The sequence below is a fragment of the Mesoplodon densirostris genome, chromosome 5 (assembly GCF_025265405.1).
Source record: "Mesoplodon densirostris isolate mMesDen1 chromosome 5, mMesDen1 primary haplotype, whole genome shotgun sequence".
Classification (NCBI taxonomy): domain Eukaryota; kingdom Metazoa; phylum Chordata; class Mammalia; order Artiodactyla; family Ziphiidae; genus Mesoplodon; species Mesoplodon densirostris.
Window position 1 is genome coordinate 122497333 of NC_082665.1, and position 19745 is coordinate 122517077.

At 39.9% G+C, this 19745-nt stretch overlaps 2 protein-coding genes across 4 annotated transcripts in view; one reads left to right on the top strand and one right to left on the bottom strand.

Moving 5' to 3' along the window:
- Positions 1-7314, bottom strand: part of HACL1 (2-hydroxyacyl-CoA lyase 1) — a 41501-nt gene extending 34187 nt beyond the window's left edge. For both annotated transcript variants that reach the window (XM_060099458.1, XM_060099457.1), the window contains exons 1-6: positions 6828-7314; positions 6569-6673; positions 4110-4150; positions 2738-2818; positions 1580-1652; positions 533-610 (exon numbers count right to left, since the gene is read on the bottom strand). In XM_060099458.1, the coding sequence (XP_059955441.1) occupies positions 533-610; positions 1580-1652; positions 2738-2818; positions 4110-4150; positions 6569-6673; positions 6828-6917 (468 nt within the window). In that variant the 5' untranslated portion in view covers positions 6918-7314. The remainder of the gene's footprint in view (positions 1-532; positions 611-1579; positions 1653-2737; positions 2819-4109; positions 4151-6568; positions 6674-6827) is intronic.
- BTD (biotinidase) overlaps positions 6783-19745 on the top strand; it is a 46324-nt gene continuing 33361 nt past the window's right edge. Inside the window, exon 1 of one of the 2 annotated variants that reach the window (XM_060099459.1) lies at positions 6783-7223. The gene's annotated coding sequence lies outside the window, so the exon portion shown is untranslated. The remainder of the gene's footprint in view (positions 7224-19745) is intronic. The other variant, XM_060099460.1, reaches the window with a different exon arrangement.

Below are 19745 nucleotides of genomic sequence, written 5' to 3' on the forward strand. Positions count from 1 at the left end.
GGTTTCTGAAACAGCTTAAATGTAACTTCACATATAAAACTAACTTATAATACGCTGTTTAATCAACTAAGAGATGGCCTTATATTAATACTAATATAAGTACTAATTTTCAAAACCTTAAATTTAAGTAATAATACTTAAATAATTTAAGTAATAAGTACTAATTTTCAAAAATTTAAGTAATAATACTTAATAATATAAGTATTATTTTCAAAAATAATCTTGCAAAAGCATAAGAGCAAGGGTACCCACGGTTTCATTATATCCTTCTTTTTATTTTTCCATAATTTAAAATAATTTTAAAAACTAAAGTAGAGGGGAAATTTTTTCCAAAATAATTTATTTTATCTGTTTCTTTAATTAAGTTAATGACAGTGAATATTAAAATGTACATAGCTATTTATCAATATCATTGCTAACTGCCTGAATATATTCCAAATTGCTACTCATTCTATGGAGAATAAAAGTAACACAGGTATAAGCAATTGAGAAAAACCAGCTGACTTGGAGAGCTTGTAATTAAATACTGTACCTTTTCGATAATAGAGGGAATAGCTTCTATGCTACTTGGCCGGGCAGAGAACTTGCTATATAACCTACAAGCTTCAACCTATATGTGAAAAGAAAATCACTTAAAATTCAGCTCATGTATCATATTACTCTTCTGAAAGACAACAAAATGTTAAGCCATTACTTTCTATTATGTTTAGAGGCAAGATGGAGAAAAATGCATTACCTAGATTGCTTCTTAAAAGCCTATTCACAGTACAACCAAATCTCTGCCTTGGTGTGATTCAGGAAGAAAATCAAAACAAGACACAATTTTCATTTCTTAGATTGTCAAAAATAAAAAAGTTAGATAATACCCAGCATCTACCATAATACAGGAAAACAGGCACTCTCATAAACTCTGGTGAGAATATAAATAGGAAGGGAAGTTGACAATGTCTCCTAAAAATGTAAGCAAGTATATCTTTGGACCCAGAAATTCTACAGCCAGGAATACACAACTTCATCTGTTATATCTCATTACAATAATAATCTAGTTTTACATTTCTGCCAGTTTTCCTGTTATATATTTTGTTGTTATGCTGTTTGGCATAAATTCAGTAGTGTTCATTTTTCACTGTTTAATGTACTTTGAAGCACTGTATATTCAATAGAAACTGTTTCTCTTAATACTTTTTGATATAAAATCTACTTAACAGTTGGTAGTCTTAGTCCCACAGGTATGAGTAGGAGTTTTCCTCTCAACTTTTCTCTTCCTCAAAGTCTGATAGTCCCAAACCATTTTTATTCCTGCATTTTCTTGACTCTTTGAAGAGCTTATTTTCAGAGTTTAAATTTCTGTCAAAAAGGTGTATTTCTTGGAAGATTGCTCCTAAACAGAGCCTAAGCTTTCTTAATAACCACATTGAGAGTTTCTTGTAGTTGAGGAAAATTACCTTTAAAATATCTCTGGTACTTTTATTTTAATTGTTTATTTTGCAGACAGGAGTTTTAATTTCTTCTCCATAAATCTTAATGGAGTATACTTACGTTACTAAAATGATAGAGGGAAGATCTTAGAGTTGGGTACCTGAGGAAACTCCTGGAAGGCCCCCATTGTTTCCTGACTTCTTTCAGAGGAACCACCAATCACAATCAAGGGCCTGAAATATTAATTTTTTAAAAAGAGAATTACAAATGAGATCAACATGTAAAGTACTCAGCAAGTACCTAATAAATAATGAACACTCAATGAATGTTAAAAAAGAGAGAAAGAGAGAGAATTACATTTTCCCTTAAAAACTGCCAATTTAGAAAGATTTAGGAAACAACTTGGTGTGAGAGAACACTTCCTCAATTTTGGAAAAATCTATAATTTGTGGTAAATATTTTTCCTCCATGCCCCTCTCTCCCCTGCCTCTTTTGGATACTGATTCTTAAACTCTGGGTGTGATGATGTAAAATGAATTGTTATGCCCTTCCTGTTATTCTTGACATTAAGAGAAGAAAAAAACTTTTGTCACACTTTTCTAAATGAGTCTATTTGGAAATGGCAGAATGAAAAAAATTCCTCAGCAATAAAATTCTTATGCTTTGGGGAGAAAAAAAAGATACAGCAAAGTTAAAGTTACTCAAAAATTATCAGACACTAAAGTAGATAAGAAAGAGAAAGTGTAGGAAGGACGAAAGAAAAGAAGTCAAACCCTAAAAAGTAGGAAACACATGGCAAGAAAGAAAACAATGTCCTTCCCACAGAAATTTAAACATTTTATGAACTGATCAAAACATAGCCCCCTTTAACGTGATCTTATGAGTAAAGAACCAGAGATGGGATTAAGAGCAAGAGCAACTAATCCGCTTATAAAGCCAACTCAATAAATATAAGATTTCAATTGTCCTGCTAGTTATGCAAGACAAGGTGAAAAATTAAATACATTCTTGCATATTGAGCTGGGATCTTTGATAAACAGTTCTTCACTTAAAGTAAAGAGGCTTATACACACATTCACACATATATATAGATAGATAGATATGGAATATACACATATTCATTCCAAAATATTAATAGTCTTTTTTTCTAGGTAAAAGAGCTGTTGATTTTTTTTCTTATTTTCTTCCTAACTCTTAATTTTTCACTAAGCCATTTCCTCAAGCACCTGACCCCTGGTCTTCCCACCACAGATCAGTGGTTGCTCCACTAGGTAAAATCATGCATTGAGATTTTTAAGAAAATGTTTTAAGTAATTACCAACAGTTCATGTTTGCATTTGCCATACCACCCAAAGCATGGATGAGACCTGGGCCAGAAACAACAAGGCAAACTCCTGGCCTAAAAGCAAAACAGAATTAATTTTATTAAAAGCAGGTCAAATGCAATACTTGATTCATATCTCTTTAGGGTGAAATGTCACCTTCTTGGACTTCAAAGGCAGGATATATAGATCTTTACTACAATTGTAAAACAATTATTAGAGTATTTTTTTAATTAGAATGAAAAAGGTTGTATCAGTCTTCCTGCAAGAAATAAGGTACCTACCATCCTCACACTGTATTTCACTAACCTCTTTATACTTTGCTCCTAGTATATTTGGGCTAAATCAAGTTGACTGCATATAGAAGCAAATTTTTGACTACTGAGTACATTTCTATATGGAAAAACAGTGTTTTTAAAAATTTTCTTAACAAATATATCATGTAAATTGGTCTTTGCCAGGAAGTAGTTCTGAAATGTAGTGCTCTGCCCCAAGTTTTTAAATTGAACTTGAATGCTTTACCTTAGACGACTTGCTAAGCTGAAAGCACTGAAGAAAAAGGTATCTCCATATAATTCAACTTGCCATCTTCAATTTATAAAGTAATTTCTTAAGAACCTCTATTTAAGACAGCCTTTAAATTGGTGCAGCCACTGTGAAAAACAGTATGGAGCTTCCTCAAGAAACTAAATACAATCCAGCAATTCCACTCTGGGTATTTATCAGAAGAAAACAAAAACACTAATTCCAAAAGATATATGTACCCCTATGTTCACACAGCACTATTTACAACAGCCAAGATATGGAAGCAACCTCAGTGCCCATCCATGGATGAATGGAGAGAGATGTGATTGATACACACACACAATGAAATATTACTCAGCCATAAAAAAGAATGAAATCTTGCCATCTGTGTCGACATGGATGGACTCGGAGGATATTATGCTTAGTGAAATAAGTTAGACAGAGAAAAACAAATACCATATGATTTCACTTATATGTGGACTCTTAAAAACAAAACAATGAACAGAAAATAGACTCAGAGACAGAGATCAAACTGGTGGTTGCCAGAGGGGAGGTGTGTGGAGGAATGGATAAAATAGGTGAAGGGGATTAAGAGGTACAAACTGCCAGCTATAAAATACGTAAGTCATCCGGATGAAATGTACAGCATAGGAACACAGTCAATAATATTTTAACAACTTTATATGGTGATAGATGGGAACTGGTCTTATGGTGGTGACCATTTCATAATGTATAAAAACACTGAATCACTATGCTGTACACCTAAAACTAATATAATACTGTATGTTAACTATAACTCAGTTTAAAAAAAGAAGTTGAGATAAAACATAGACTTGAGTTTACCTGCCTGTCAGATATCCAACTGCAGAGGCAGCATAACAAGCCTACAAAGAAAAAACACTGGGACTTAAGCATTTTGAGACTCTTAATAGTATTAAATCATATTAAGTAATAAGCATTATTAAGTATTATACATGTATAAAGTATGTATATAATAATTCACTCTCAAGTAAGGGGGAATTGGAACATTTTTCATTCTAACAAGTAATGTTCTACCTGTAAATTTTAAATAATGGTTTAAGCATCTAATTTTTAGTTTTTCAAGGAATTTGTCCATATCATCTAGTTTATTCATAATATCATCTTATAATTGCTTAAACATCTGCAGGATCAATAGGAATGTCCTCTTTTTTATGCCTAATTTTTTTTTTTTTTTTAATTTGCAGTACGTGGGCCTCTCACTGTTGCGGGCTCTCCCATTGCGGAGCACAGGCTCCAGACGCGCAGGCTCAGCGGCCATGGCTCACAGCCCGGCCGCTCCTCGGCATGTGGGATCTTTCCGGACCAGGGCACGAACCCGTGTCCCCTGCATCGGCAGGCAGACTCTCAACCACTGCACCACCAGGGAAGCCCTATGCCTAATACTGATAATTTGTATTTTTTCTCTTTTATTCTTCATCAGTCTTGCTAGGGATTTACCAAATTTATTAGCCTTTTCAAAGAACCAATTTTTGGATTTGTTGATTTTTCTCTATTGTTTCTTTGTTTTCTCTTCCATTGATTTCTGCTGTTTAAAAAAAAATAAATTTACTTATTTTTGGCTGTGTTGGGTCTTCATTGCCATGCGTGGGCTTTCTCTAGTTGCAGTGAGCGGGGGCTACTCTTCCTTGCGGTGCGTGGGCTTCTCATTGTCGTGGCTTCTCTTGTTGCGGAGCACGGGCTGTAGGCACTCAGGCTTCAGTAGTTGTGGCACGTGGGCTCAGTAGCTGTGGCTTGCGGGCTCTAGAGCTCAGGCTCAGTAGTTGTGGTACACGGGCTTACTTGCTCCACGGCATGTGGGATCTTCCCGGGCCAGGGCGCAAACCCGCGTCCCTTGCATTGGCAGGCAGATTCTTAACCACTGTGCCACCAGGGAAGCCCAATTCCTGCTTTTGTATTTATTATTTTACTACTTTCAGTTTGGGTTTACTTTGGTTTTCTTTTTCTAGCTTCTTAATATGTAAGCTTAGAGCACTGATTTTTGATCTTCTTTACTAAGTATAGATTCATTTAAAACTATTTCCTCTAAGAACTGCTTTAGCTGTAGTTTACATGTTTGAGATCTCATCTTCTCATCATCATTCAATTCAAAATGTTTTCCATTTTCCATTGTGATTTCTTCTTCACCCCACTGGTTATTTAGGGTCCATAGTGACATCCCCTTTTTCACCCCTGACACTGGTAATTTGTATTTTTTCTCTTTTATTCTTAATCAGTCTGCCGTGAAGGTTATTGATTTTATTAATCTTTTCAAATATTTACAAAGGATTCAAACGTATTGAATTTCCAAATGTTTGGGGATTTTCTATCTTTCTGTAATTGAATTCCAGTTTATTTCCATATGGTCAGGTCACATATACTGCTTGTTTCCAATCCTTGGGGATTTGTTGAAATTTCCTTCATGGCCTTCATATGGTTAGTTTTTATTTTTAAACTGCACTTCAGCTCATTACAGGAAGACAGGGAAGGTGCTAAATTAAATACAAGATAACCTGGAAAAATGCTAAATGCCCTTTAGGAAGAAATGAGACTGGGTTGGCAAAATGTCCTAACTTCCTTTCTTGTGCTTCCAAATAAGCCTCCGAGAAGGGTGGCAAGGTAATGAGGTGGAATGAGCACTGGACTGGGACTTAGGACACCTCTGGAGTCCAATCACGTCTTTACCATTTGTGATGCCTGTCACCTTGCAGAGCCACCTACTATACAACATGAGACTTGGCCTTCACCCATTCACCTTGCAGGTACTACCGGACCTCCTATCAAGTGCAGGCTCTACGTACGCACTGGGGATACAGATGTGTCAAGAAAAAATAACATCCGTGACCCCCTGAAGCTCAGAGCCTAATAGGGAAGTCAGACCGGACAAATAATACACAGACACATAATAATTGTTAGTTATAGAGTGAAGGTCAGGGGCCAGGATTCAGACCAGGTAAATGTCCCTTCCAATTCTGACACTCTAGACTGAGCAGAGTACAATACTGTACAGTGTAAGAGCATGGACTCCAGACCCAGAATACCTAAGTTCAAATCCTGGCTCTGCCAATACCAGCTGCCTCGTTGAGCAAGTTTCTTAACCCCTCTGGGTCTCAGTTTTCTCATCTGCAACTAGGATTAACAATGGTTCTTGTCTCCTAGGATTGCTGTGATTGATACGTGTAAAGTATGAGAGGAGCGATAAGCGGGACTGTCCTCAGTGGAAAATTTGCCATTACTATTACTCATCCCCAATCATGCATTCGGCTCTCCGAGTCCATACTTACCGCCTGCTCGTTCCTCATCCCGATGTATCTGATGCCCACCTCCTGGGCAGCAAGGGCGATTTCGGTCACCGGGATGCCTACGATGCCAAACATGTAATTCACATCCTGGGGGCCAAGAACAGAGGAATGAGGCCGCTAAAAGGAAAACCTCCAGCAAAGCTCCCTCCTGCCCTCCCCCGCCGCTTTCCCGTTTCCAAGACAACGTCTCTGTCCCCGTCGGCTGCCGTAGGAGCCTTTCAATCAGGAAGGTCCAGCACACCTGTGTTTTCAGGGCCTGGGCGACGACTTTAGCACCAGACACCAGCCTCTCGCGTCCGTCGCTGCGCTCTGCCAAGTTACTTTCCGACATCTTCCACCTGAAGTTCGAGGCCCTCTCGCAGTAGACAGCAGGCTGACGCGGAGTCACCCAGCCAAACCAACCCCGGAGACACCAACTGTGGAGCCGCTTCTCTGAGGGAGGAGGAGGGCGACCCACCGCTTTAAACGGCGGAGAGGAGGAGGCGGGGCTGAAACCAGCCCGCTCGGCGTGAGGTGAGGGGTAAACACACTCTCTCTCCTGCCACAACCAGGCCTTTTCCCCGGGCCCTCCATTCGCGGCCGGCGGAGTGTCAGGAGGAGGCGGGACCAGCTGGAGGCGGAGGCCTGTGCCGAGCAGGTGAGAGGTCGAACCGCGGAGGCCTGTCGCCTTAGTCCACCACGCTGAGCCATTTCGAGACCGCGTAGGGCGGGTGGTACTTACGCAGAGTCGGGGCGAAAGGGGGCTAGGGGCTTGCGCAGAAGGGGGCGTGGCGCGCGCTCCCGGCCTCGCCCCCGGCCTCGGGGCTCCGGGGGCTGCGGGCTGGTTTCGCAAAGGCTGCTGGGACGCGGGTGGCTGGATGGCGCCGGTTGTGCGGCGAGGTCGTTTTGGCGTTGCGTTGTCATTCTTCTGCGTCCCTTAGGTTCGAGGCTTTGACTTACACGCTTTTTTTTTTTTTGTACGCTCATATTTTTGTGGCTTTGCAGTCCGTGAAGATTAATACCGGCAGTTAAATCCGTAAGCGGATGTGTACTCTTTAAGTCGTGTCTCTGAGGAGGACGCGGAATCTCCCAAGCGAGAGATAAAGTAACTTACCCAGAGCCATTGGACCAGACCGTGCTTCAGACTAACAACCTTGGGCTCTATTCACTGTTAAGCCCTTTGGCCACAGGAGATAAGAGGAGCCCCTTGAGCCTAGTTACTTTTGACCGTTATTTTCTCTAACCCTTGCCAATAACCCTCCACTCTTGTCTTTACAAAGTCAGGAAATGGGGGGGGGGTTGTGATTCTTAAGAGTCAGTCCCTCACCACAACCAGCTCCTGCAGCTGAGAACCTTTTTAAAAAAAAAAAAAAAGTTTACTGATTAAAAAAGGAAAATAAGTAGTTGATTTACAAAGTTGTGTTAATTTCTTCTGTACAACAAAGTGATTCAGTTATACATGTATATGAATTCTTTTTCATATTCTTTTTCATTGTGGTTTATCACAGGACGAGAACCTTTTAAAACACATTTTTGAGTGAAAAATGTCCTTACAATGAGTGATTTATGAGGCTAAGGGTCAGTAGACCATCTGCTCAGTAGCAAACAAAATCGCCAATGGTAAGGAAGAGTGGAACTTTAAATTTTTGAGGATTTGGGGTGTTTTAAAGCAAAAAGACCAGTAATATGTGGAAAGTAAAAAAACAAGAAGAGAGGGGAGTGGGTCATGGGTAGTAAAATGAATGAAAAGCATTAGAAGTGAAAGGATTTCTAAAGCCAGTGGGACCTTCCAAAAAGGTTTCCCCTCGAATTTCAAGCCCTAATGCCCACCCTGGCCCCCTTGGATATGGGGACCTAGCCTAAGGTAGTCCATCTAAGAGGGAGATTTCTTTGAAGTCTCAGAGTTCATCTACAAAATAAATGCAGATCTTGCATTGTATTCCAGAATCTATCCATATTTTAATATAAAAGTGATCTTTTTATTGAGGTAAACATACACTTAAATGTACAGATCTTAAATGAGTTTTGACAATTGTATATACCTATGTAACCACCACCCAAAATACAAATGACATTTTAAAATATTTACCTGTCAAATAAAATTGACATTCCCGAAAGATGCACAGTGCTCTTTGTGTGGCTTTGAATAGTCTTTGGTACAGTGTCTCCTGTCCCTGTTTGAGAAGCATAGAGCCTATACCTCTCTACCATGTGGGATCGTTTATATCAGTACCTGTATGACAGTTTCTATCCCCAAGCATCAGAATCACTCGGAAAGCTTTTTAAACAAACAGTTGCTTGGGCACTACCCCACATCTTCTGAATCAGCATCTTAAGACAAATAAGGCACCTGTATTTTTTTAAAGCTGCTACCTAAATTTGATTTGCAGCCTGACTTGAGAACCACTAGCTCTGTACTCATGCTAGAGGCATGAGTTAATAATTAAATGTGTGATTGCCTGTTACCAAAAACTGTTGCTTAATTTGGATTTATGGGTTCAAGGCTGGTTTGACATCAGTAGCACTGACCGTGTAGATGGCAGTTAGTCAGTTCATGTGACCTTGTGTTCAAAGAAGAACTGTGTTCTTCTGTCCCAAAAGAATCACTGACAGAATCACTCAGTATAAAGTGGAAAAATTAAACTATGAATTGGAACAAATCCCCTGAATTCAGAATAACCAATTGTGCAAAGGGACAAATTCTCCACTGACTGGACTCTGCCCTTTAGCAGAGGGAATCGGTGAGACTGTTGAAACTTGCTTCACCTTTACAGCTTTGAGTTCAGGACCCAACATTCCATGGCTCACTTGGGTCTGGTGATTCAGCAAAAGTGCTGAGAGTCTCACCCCAAGATTTGCAGGCACTTGGAGCAACTGCTTTCAATCCAACGGCAATGACAGGATTCCAGGATTCTTTTGTAACTTTCCCAAGGCCTTTTGTGCAGACATTGTAAGCGTTAACCACATTCTTTATTACTTTCATTGGTGGTAGGCATGGAATTTTATTTGTTCTGCCTTGTTTGTTTATTTGTGGAAAGAGGTCAAAGGAGGAGTAAGTCTAGGTTTCTTTTTAACAGAAAAGGCTAAAGTAATGATTACATGCTCTCCAAAGAGCATGCTGGTTACTGTATTTGTGGGCTCTGGACCTTAGATCATGAGGGAGATATTTGGTGGCTTTCTTACATCTGGGTGAAGAGAACATCCAGGCAACCAGGTCATTTCCTTAGAGTTGCAAAATAATACCTGGAGAAAATATACTTGCTAGAGATTTAAAACCGACAGCTTCTACAGTAACTTCTTAGGCCCCAGAATTATGTTTTAATTTCAGTAAACTAACTGCTATGAGGACATAAGTGATTTATGTCAAATGGCTTAGAAGTCATAACATAGTATTTCTCCATATACAAGTACACCACATTCGGAGGTGGCCTGTGGCCTAGGGGTTGGTCAACCATCACGTGTGAAACATGGTATCAGTTTTTAAATGTTTTCTGTTTTCATTTGTTTCTTCTGTTTTGCCATCAGCTTTCATTACAGCCCCTTCCTTTAGCTTTTTTTTTTTTTAATAAATCTATTTATTTATTTATTGGCTGTGTTGGGTCTTTGTTGCTGCGTGTGAGCTTTCTCTAGTTATGGCAAGCAGGGGCTACTTTTCATTGCGGTGCGCGGGCTTCTTATCGCGGTGGCTTCTCTTGTTGCGGAGCATGGGCTCTAGGCACACGGGCTTCAGTAGTTGTGGCACACGGGCTCAGTAGTTGTGGCTCGTGGGCTCTAGAGCGCAGGCTCAGTAGTTGTGGCGCACGGACTTAGTTGCTCTGTGGCATGTGGGATCTTCCCGGTCCAGGGCTCGAACCCATGTCCCCTGCATTGGCAGGTGGCTTCTTAACCACTGCACCACCAGGAAGTCCCGATATTTTTTTTTATATATACTTAAAGATGTCATTTATGACATCTTTCAGACACATGAATAAGAACAGAGATTAATACACACCCATGTGTCCAGTGCTAGCTTAAGAAACACTTAACAAATAGAACAAAACCCCTATGTTTCCTTCCCCCATCACATCTCCTGCCCTGTGCCATAGAGGTAACCACTATCTTGAATTTGGTGTTTATAATTCCCACCTGTGCATTCTTTAGGTGATTGGCATTTAAGTTGTTTTAAGCTTTTTAGTGTTATAAACAGTTTTCTTTGAATATTCTTGCATGTCTCCTTGTGCACTTGTGTGAGTTTTTATGTATATGTATCTAGCAGTGTTATCAGATGGTAGGTTCTTATCTCATAGCAGAAGGAATTCAGAGATGAGACAGGGAGGTCAAGAAAGCAAAGTGAGGATTTATTTAAGAGAAAGTATGCTCTCAAGGGGAGAGCAGGCAGTCTCAGGTGAGTAGCTGCACTGAATTTCTTCAGCTAGCTGGTTTGTGGGGCATAGAAATGAAGGGGTGGAATATTCACTGGTGAGGGAAGGGGTGGGTTCATATTCCCTGATTTTCCTCCAGCTCCACCTTCCCGAGGGGAGGAGGGATTTCTGTCCTTATTTAGCCTTGATCAGAAGTGTCATGACATTGGTGCATGATAAGTACCAAGGAAAGGGGAAAAGTTTGAATCTTACCATGCATGTGCAAGCAAAATGCATTCTGTTGGAAAATCTACAGGTCAAATGACCAGGCTTCTTCAACAAGCTGATTTGAAGGAAATAAAAGGAATGGAAAAGGAACCTATAGATTGAAAGAGACTTAAAGGATATATTTTGTAAAGCCCCAGACCGGGGTACGAACCCGTGTCCCCTGCATCGGTAGGTAGACTCTCAACCACTGCACCACCAGGGAAGCCCCTGACATTGTCTTACACAGAGCAGAAGTTGTTGTTGTTTTGTTTTGTTTTTAATTTGAGGTATAGTTGATTTACAATGTGTTAATTTCTGGTGTACAGCAAAGTGATTCAGTTATACATATGTATACATTCTTTTTCAATATGGTTTATTATAGGATATTGAGTATAGTTTCCTGTGCTATACAGAAGGACCTTGCTGTTTATCTATTTTATATAGAGTAGTTTGTATCTGCTAATCCCAAACTCCTAATTTATCCCTCCCCTACCCCCTTTTCCCTTTGGTATTCATAAGTTTGTTTTCTATGTGTGAATCTGTTTCATAAATAAGTTCATTTGTGTCATATTTTAGATTGCACATACAAGCGATATCATATACTATTTGTCTTTCTCTGTCTGACTTACTTCACTCAGTATGATCATCTCTAGGTCCATCCATGTTGCTGAAAATGACATTATTTCATTCTTTTTTATGGCTGAATAATATTCCATTGTGTGTGTGTGTGTGTGTGTGTATATATATATATTTATGTATGTATATATATGACATCTTCTTTATCGATTCATCTGTTGGTGGACATTTAGGTTGCTTCCATGTTTGGCTGTTGTAAAAAGTGCTGCTATGAACACAGGAGTGCGTGTATCTTTTTGAATTAGTGTTTTCTTTGGATCTGTACACAAGAATGGGATTGCTGGATCATATGGCAACTCTGTTTTTAGTTTTTTATGGAATCTCCATACTGTTCTACATAGTGGCTGCACCCATTTACATTCCCACCCACAGTGTAGGAGGGTTCCCTTTTCTCCACACCCTCTCTGGCATTTATTTTTAGACTTTTTAACGATGGGCATTCTGACCAGTGTGAGGTGATACCTCACTGTCATTTTGATTTGCATTTCTCTAATAATTAGCAATGTTGAGCATCTTTTCGTGTGCCTGTTGGCCATCTATATGACTTCTTTGGAGAAATGTCTATTTAGATCTTCTGCCCACTTTTTGATTGAGTTATTTGGTTTTTTTTGTTATTGAGTTGTATGAGCTGTTTGTATATTTTGGAAATTAAGCCCTTGTCAGTCGCATCATTTGCAAATACTTTCTCCCAGTCCATAGGTTGTCTTTTCATTTTGTTTATGGTTTCCTTTGCTGTACAAAAGCTTATGAGTTTGATTAGGTCCCGTTTATTTTTGCTTTTATTTCTATTGCCTTGGGAGACTGACCTAAGAAAACATTGGTATGATTCACGTCAGAGAATGTTTTGCCTATGTTCTCGTCTAGGAGTTTTGTGGTGTCATGTCTTACATATAAGTCTTAAACAATTTTGAATTTATTTTTGTGTATGGTGTGAGGATATGTTGTGACTTCATTGATTTACATGCGGCTGTCCAGCTTTCTTAACACCACTTGCTGAAGAGGCTGACTTTTCTCCATTGTAAATTCTTGCCTCCTTTATCGACGATTAATTGACCATAGGTGTGAAACTGCACACCTCAGATTGGGAGGACTCGAACCCAGCCAAAACCCAGATTGGGACTTCAACCCACTCTCTTTTAATTGCAATCACACACCTGGTCCCAGGACTTAAGCTCAGGTTCTTTATGTCTCATTGCAGAAAGAATTCAGTGAGAGACTTTCAGTGAAAGTGATAGGTAAGAAATGGATTTATTTAGAGAGACACACATTCCATAGACAGAATACGCATCCATCTCAAAAGGCGAGAATGGCCCTGGGAGAAACACACTACGCAATGTGTGGGCCATCTCAGAAGGCGAGAGGCCCGAAATATGGGGTGGTTAGTTTTTATGGGATGGATAATTTCATAGGCTAGCAAGTGGAAGGATTACTCCAACTATTTTGGAGAAGGAGTGGGGATTTCCAGGATGAGCAACTGCCCACTTTTTGACCTTATATGGTAAACCTTGGAACTGTCATGGCGCTGGTGGGTGTGTTATTTAGCTTATGCTAATGTATACAATGAACATATAATTAGGCTCAAGGTCCCCTGGAAGTGGAATCTTCCTCCATCTTGGACCTAGTTGGTTCTAACCGGTTTATTTTATTTTATTTTTTTTGCGGTACGCGGGCCTCTCACTGCTGTGGCCTCTCCCGCCGCGGAGCGCAGGCTCCGGACGCGCAGGCTCAGCGGCCATGGCTCACGGGCCCAGCCGCTCCGCGGCATGTGGGATCTTCCCGGAGAGGGGCACGAACCTGTGTCCCCTGCATCGGCAGGCGGACTCTCAACCACTGCGCCACCAGGGAAGCCCTAACCGGTTTATTTTGTATCCAATAGCTATGTCATTCTTTTACAGGTTGTACCCTGCCCCCTTCCCTCCTGTTTCTGGTGTGTGAGTTTATTTCTGGGCACAGGGCAGAAGTTTTTAATTTTAATGAAGTCCAGCTTATCAGTTATTTCTTTCATGGATCATGCCTTTGGTGTTGTATCTAAGAAGTCATCACCATACTCGAGGTTATCTAGGTTCTCTCCCATGTTATCTTCTAGGAGTTTTGTAGTTTTACACTTTACATTTAGGTCTGTGATCCATTTTGAGTTAATTTTTGTGAAGGGTGTATGTGATGAAATTTATAATAACAAATATATGTTTAGTATTCATCCCCATTTCTATCACAGAGCTCCTAAAACCCTTGGAATTTCCGAAGTGATAAGGGCAATATGTGTCTTTTGATATTCATAACAAGCCCCTTTCAACCACACCTGAGTTTATGTTAATGCGTTAACTTTTGGAAAGCTCCTAAATATGGGGTCTGATTGCCAGGGTAATCAACCATGTGATTGAAGTGTTGTAATTTAGCCCCTGACCTCCTGGGAGAGGGGAGGGGATGGAGTTTGAGTTCAGTCACCAGTGGCCAGTGATTTAATCAAGCATACCCAAAAAGACGGGGTTCAGAGAGCTTCTGGGTTGGTGAACATTTGGAGATACAGGGAGAGGGCACCCCTTCCCATATACCTTGCCCCTATATACCTCTTCATCTGGCTTTTTTTTTTTTTTTTTTGCGGTATGCGGACCTCTCACTGTTGTGGCCTCTCCCGTTGCGGAGCACAGGCTCCGGACGCGCAGGCTCAGCGGCCATGGCTCACGGGCCCAGCTGCTCTGCGGCATGTGGGATCCTCCCGGAGCAGGGCACGAACCCGTGTCCCCTGCATCGGCAGGCGGACTCTCAACCACTGCGCCACCAGGGAAGCCCCATCTGGCTTTTTTATCTGTATCTTTTATCATGTCTTTTATAATTGTTAACTTAAATAGATGTTTCTGAGTTCTTTGAGTTGCTCTAGCAAATTACCAAACAGGAGGAGAGGGTTGTGGGAATCTCTAATTTATAACTAGTCAGTCAGAAGCACAGATAACCTGGATTTGCAATTATCATCTAAAGTGGGGAAGGAGTGAGCCCTTAGGCTGTGGGATCTGACACCACCTTTAAGTAGATAGTGTCAGAACTGAGTTAATTGTTTGGTGGTGTTGGACAAAACACATAGGGGGTAAGATCTGCGTCTAGACTGATTTTCTTGCATGTAATGTCTACTTGTTCCAGCACTGTTTGTTGAAAAGACTGTCTTTGCTTCAGTGTATTGCCTTTGCTCCTGTCAGAGATCAGTTGACTGTATTTATGTAGATCTGTTTCTGTGCTCTCTATTTTATTTTTTTATTGATGTATTTGTTGATTCTTTTGCCAATACCACACTGACTTGATTACTGTAGTTTTATAGTAAGTCTTGAAGTTGGATAGTGTCAGTTCTCAGACTTTGTTCTTCTCCTTCAATAGTGTACTGGCTATTCTGGGTCTTTTGTTTCTCCATATAAACTTTTGAATCAGTTTATTGATATCCACAAAATAACTTCCTGGGATTTTATTTGGGGTTGTATTCAATCTGTAGATCAAGTAGGGAAGAACTGACATCTTGACGATATTGATTCTTCCTCTCCATGAACATGGAATCCTTTCATTTCATTCATCAGAGTTTGGTGGTTTCTCTTATAGATCTCTTACATATTTCATTAGATTTATACCTAAGTATTTCATTTTTGGGGTGCTAATGTAAATGGTATTGTGTTTTTCATTTCAAATTCCACTTGTTAATTGCTGGTATATAGAAAAGCAATTGACTTTTTAAAAAAATATTTATTTATTTTATTTTTGGCTGCATCGGGTCTTAGTTGCGGCATGTGGTATCTTTCATTGCAGTTCACGGGCTTCTCTCTAGTTGTGGCACATGGGCTCCAGAGTACGTGGGCTCTGTAGTTGTGGTGCACGGGCTCCAGAGCACATGGGTTCTGTAGTTGCAGCACGTGGGCTCACTAGTTTTGGCGTTTGGACTCAGTAGTTGCGGCGTGTGGGCTTAGTTGCCCCGTGGCATGTGGGATCCCAGTTCCCCGACCAGGGATCGAACCACATCCCCTGCATTGGATCCCTGCGTCCTCTTAACCACTGGACCACCAGGGAAGTCCCTAGGAAAGCAGTAGACTTTTGTATATTAACATTTTATCCTGCAACTTTGCTATAATCACTTATTAGTTCCAGGAGTGTTTATTTTTGTCAGTTCTTTCAGATTTTCTACATAGATGATCATGTCATCTGCAAAAAAAGACAGGTTTATGTCTTCTTTCTCAATCTGTATGTCTTTTTTTTTCCTTTGTCTTATTGCATTAGCTAGAACTTCTAGTACAATGTTGAAAAAGAATGGCAAGAGGGAGCATCCTTGTTTTATACCTGATCTTAGTAGGAAAACTTAGTTTTTCTCACCATTAAGTATGATGCTAACTGTAGGTTTTTTGGTAGATGCTCTTGATCGTGTTGAGGAAGGTCCCCCCTCTATTCCTAGTTTACTGAGAGTTTTTATCATGAAGGGTTTTGGATTTTATCAAATGCTTTTTCTTTTTTTTTAATTTAATTTAATTAATTTACTTTTTATACAGCAGGTTCTTATTAGGTATCTATTTTATACATATTAGTGTATTCAAGTGCTTTTTCTGCATCCGATTTTTCTTTTTTAGTCCATTGTTGTGATGGATTACATGAACTGATTTTCAAATGTTGAATCAGCCTAGCATGCCTGGAATAAATCTCATTTGGTCATGGCATATAATCCTTTTTATAAATTATTGGATTGGATTTGCTAATATTTTGTTGAGGATTTTTGCAGTTTTATTTTCTTGTAATGTCTTTGTCTGGTTTTTGCATTAGGGTAATGCCAGCCTCATAGAATGAATTTGGAAGTACAGTTGATCCTTGAACAACACGGGTTTAAATTGCATAAGTCCACTTATATGTGCATTTCTTTTTTCAGTAAATACTACAGTACCACACAATCTGCAGTTGGTTGAATCCACAGATGTGGAACCTTGTGTACTGAGGGCCGACTCTGGGACTGGAGCATCCGTGGATTTAGTATCTGCAGCAGATCCTGGAACCATGGATACCAAGGGATGACTGTGTGCTCTCTGATTCTGTCTTCTAGAAGAGATTGTAAAGAATTAGTATAATTTCTTCCTTAAGTGTTTGATAGAATTTACCAGTGAACCTATCTGGGCCTGTTTTACATGTTTTGGAAGGCCCACTGTTGGACAGGGCTGGGTCCCAGGGTGGCTGGCTGTGTGGCCCTGGGGGATTCAGGGCTGGTGCCCATCTGCTGGTGGGCAGCTAAGCCCCCAGCACTAATAGGCTAGAGGGAGGACTCTGGAATGGAGCTTGCTAGCACTAGTGTCCTCGTGGTAGAACAAGTACCTCAAAATGGCTGCCACCAGTATCTATGTGCCCTGAGGGACCCTATTTGCCTCTTGCCTCTCTAGGACTCTCTAAGATCAGCAGGTGGGTCTGACCCAGGGTCCTTTCAAATCACTGCCTCTGCCCTGGGTCTAGGAGCCTGTGAGATTTTGCTTGTGCCCTTTAAGAGCAGAGTCTGTGTTTCCCTCAGCCCTCTGGCTCTCCCCTATGCAATCCCCACTGACTTTCAAAGGGAGACTTTCTGTGGACTCATCTTCCCTGTGCAGGACCCCTGGGCTGGAGCCCAGTGTAGGACTCAGACCCTTCACCCCTTGGGCAGAACCTCCACAATTGTAATTACCCTCCAGTTTGTGGGTGTTGACTAAACTGCATCTTTGCCCCTCCTACCAGTCTCCTGTGGCTCCTTCTTTATATCTTTAGTTGTAGAAAATCTTTTCTGCTAGCCTTCAGGTTGTTCTCATATAGTTGTTTTGTAAATAGGTGTAATTTTGGTGTACCCGAAATGGGAGGAGGTGAGCTCAGAGCCTTCCTACTCTACCACCTTGGTCACACCAAAGCTTAGATTATTGATCTTAGATCTCTTTTCTTTTCTAATATATGTATTCAATACTGTTCAAAATATCCCTCTCTACACTCCTATCGCTGCATCTCACAAGTTTTCATAAGTTGTATTTTCATTTAGTTCAAAATATTTAAAAATTTCTCTTGAAATTTCCTCTTTGACCCATGTGTTATCATAGAAGCAAGTTGTTTAATCACCAAGTATTTGAGGATTTCCCAGTTATCTTTCTGTTATTGATTTCTAGTTTAATTCCATTGCTGTTTGATTGCAGACATTGCATGATTTCTGTTCTTTAGAATTTGTTAAGGTATGTTTTATGGCCCATAATGTTTTCTATCTTGATGAATACAAGATACTTCATGCAAGCTTGAGAAGAATGTGTATTCTGGTGTTATTGGATAAAGTAGTCTATAATTATATCCAATTAATTGGTGGTACTATTTTTTTTGAATTTTTGAAATTTATTTATTTTTTTATACAGCAGGTTCTTATTAGTTATCCATTTTATACATATTAGTGTATACATGTTAATCCCAATCTCCCAATGCATCACACCACAACCACCCCCCCACAGCTTTCCCCCCTTGGTGTCCATACGTTTGTTCTCTACATCTGTGTGTCTATTTCTGCCTTGCAAACCGGTTCATCTGTACCATTTTTCTAGGTTCCACATTTATGTGTTAATATACGATATTTGTTTTTCTCTTTCTGACTTACTTCACTCTGTATGACAGTCTCTAGATCCATCCATGTCTCTACAAATGACTTGATTTCGTTCCTTTTTGTGGCTGAGTAATATTCCATTTTATATATGTATCACATCTTCTTTATCCATTCATCTGTTGATGGGCATTTAGGTTGCTTCCATGACCTGGCTATTGTAAATTGTGCTGCAATGAACATTGGGGTGCATGTGTCTTTTTGAATTATGGTTTTCTCTGGGTATATGCACAGTAGTGGGATTGCTGGGTCATATGGTAGTTCTGTTTTTAGTTTTTTAAGAAACCTCCATACTGTTCTCCATAGTGGCTGTATCAATTTACATTCCCACCAACAGTGCAAGAGCGTTATCTTTTCTCCACACCCTCTCCAGCATTTGTTGTTTGTGGATTTTCTGATGATGCTCATTCTAACTGGTGTGAGGTGATACCTCATTGTCGTTTTGATTTGCATTTCTCTAATAATTAGTGATGTTGATCAGCTTTTCATGTGCTTCTTGGCCATCTGTATGTCTTCTTTGGAGAAATGTCTATTTAGGTCTTCTGCCCATTTGTGGATTGGGTTGTCTGTTTTTATAAAAATTGAGCTGCATGAGCTGTTTATATATTTTGGAGATTAATCCTTTGTCCACTGATTCATTTGCGTATATTTTCTCCCACTCTGAGGGTTGTCTTTTTGTCTTGTTTGTAGTTTCCTTTGCTTTGCAAAAGCTTTTAAGTTTCATAAAGTGCCATTTAATTTTGTTTTTATTTCCATTACTCTAGGAGGTGGATCAAAAAAGATCATGCTGTGATTTATGTCAAAGAGTGTTCTTCCTATGTTTTTCTCTAAGAGTTTTATAGTGTCTGGTCTTACATTTAGGTCTCTAATCCATTTTGAGTTTATTTTTGTGTATGGTGTTAGGGAGTGTTCTAATTTCATTCTTTTACATGTAGCTGTCCAGTTTTCCCCGCACCACTTATTGAAGAGACTGTCTTTTCTCCACTGTATATCCTTGCCTCTTTTGTCATAGATTAGTTGACTATATGTGTGTGGGTTTATCTCTGGGCTTTCTGTCCTGTTCCATTGATCTATATTTCTGTTTTTGTGCCAGTACCATATTGTCTTGATTACTGTAGCTTTGTGGTGTAGTCTGAAGTCAGGGAGTCTGATTCCTCCTGCTCCATTTTTTTCCCCCTCAAGATTGCATTGGCTATTCAGGGTCTTTTGTGTCTCCATACAAATTTTAAGATTTTTTTGTTCCAGTTCTGTAAAAAATGCCATTAGTAATTTGATAGGGATTGCAGTGACTCTGTAGATTGCTTTGGGTACTATAGTCATTTTCACAATA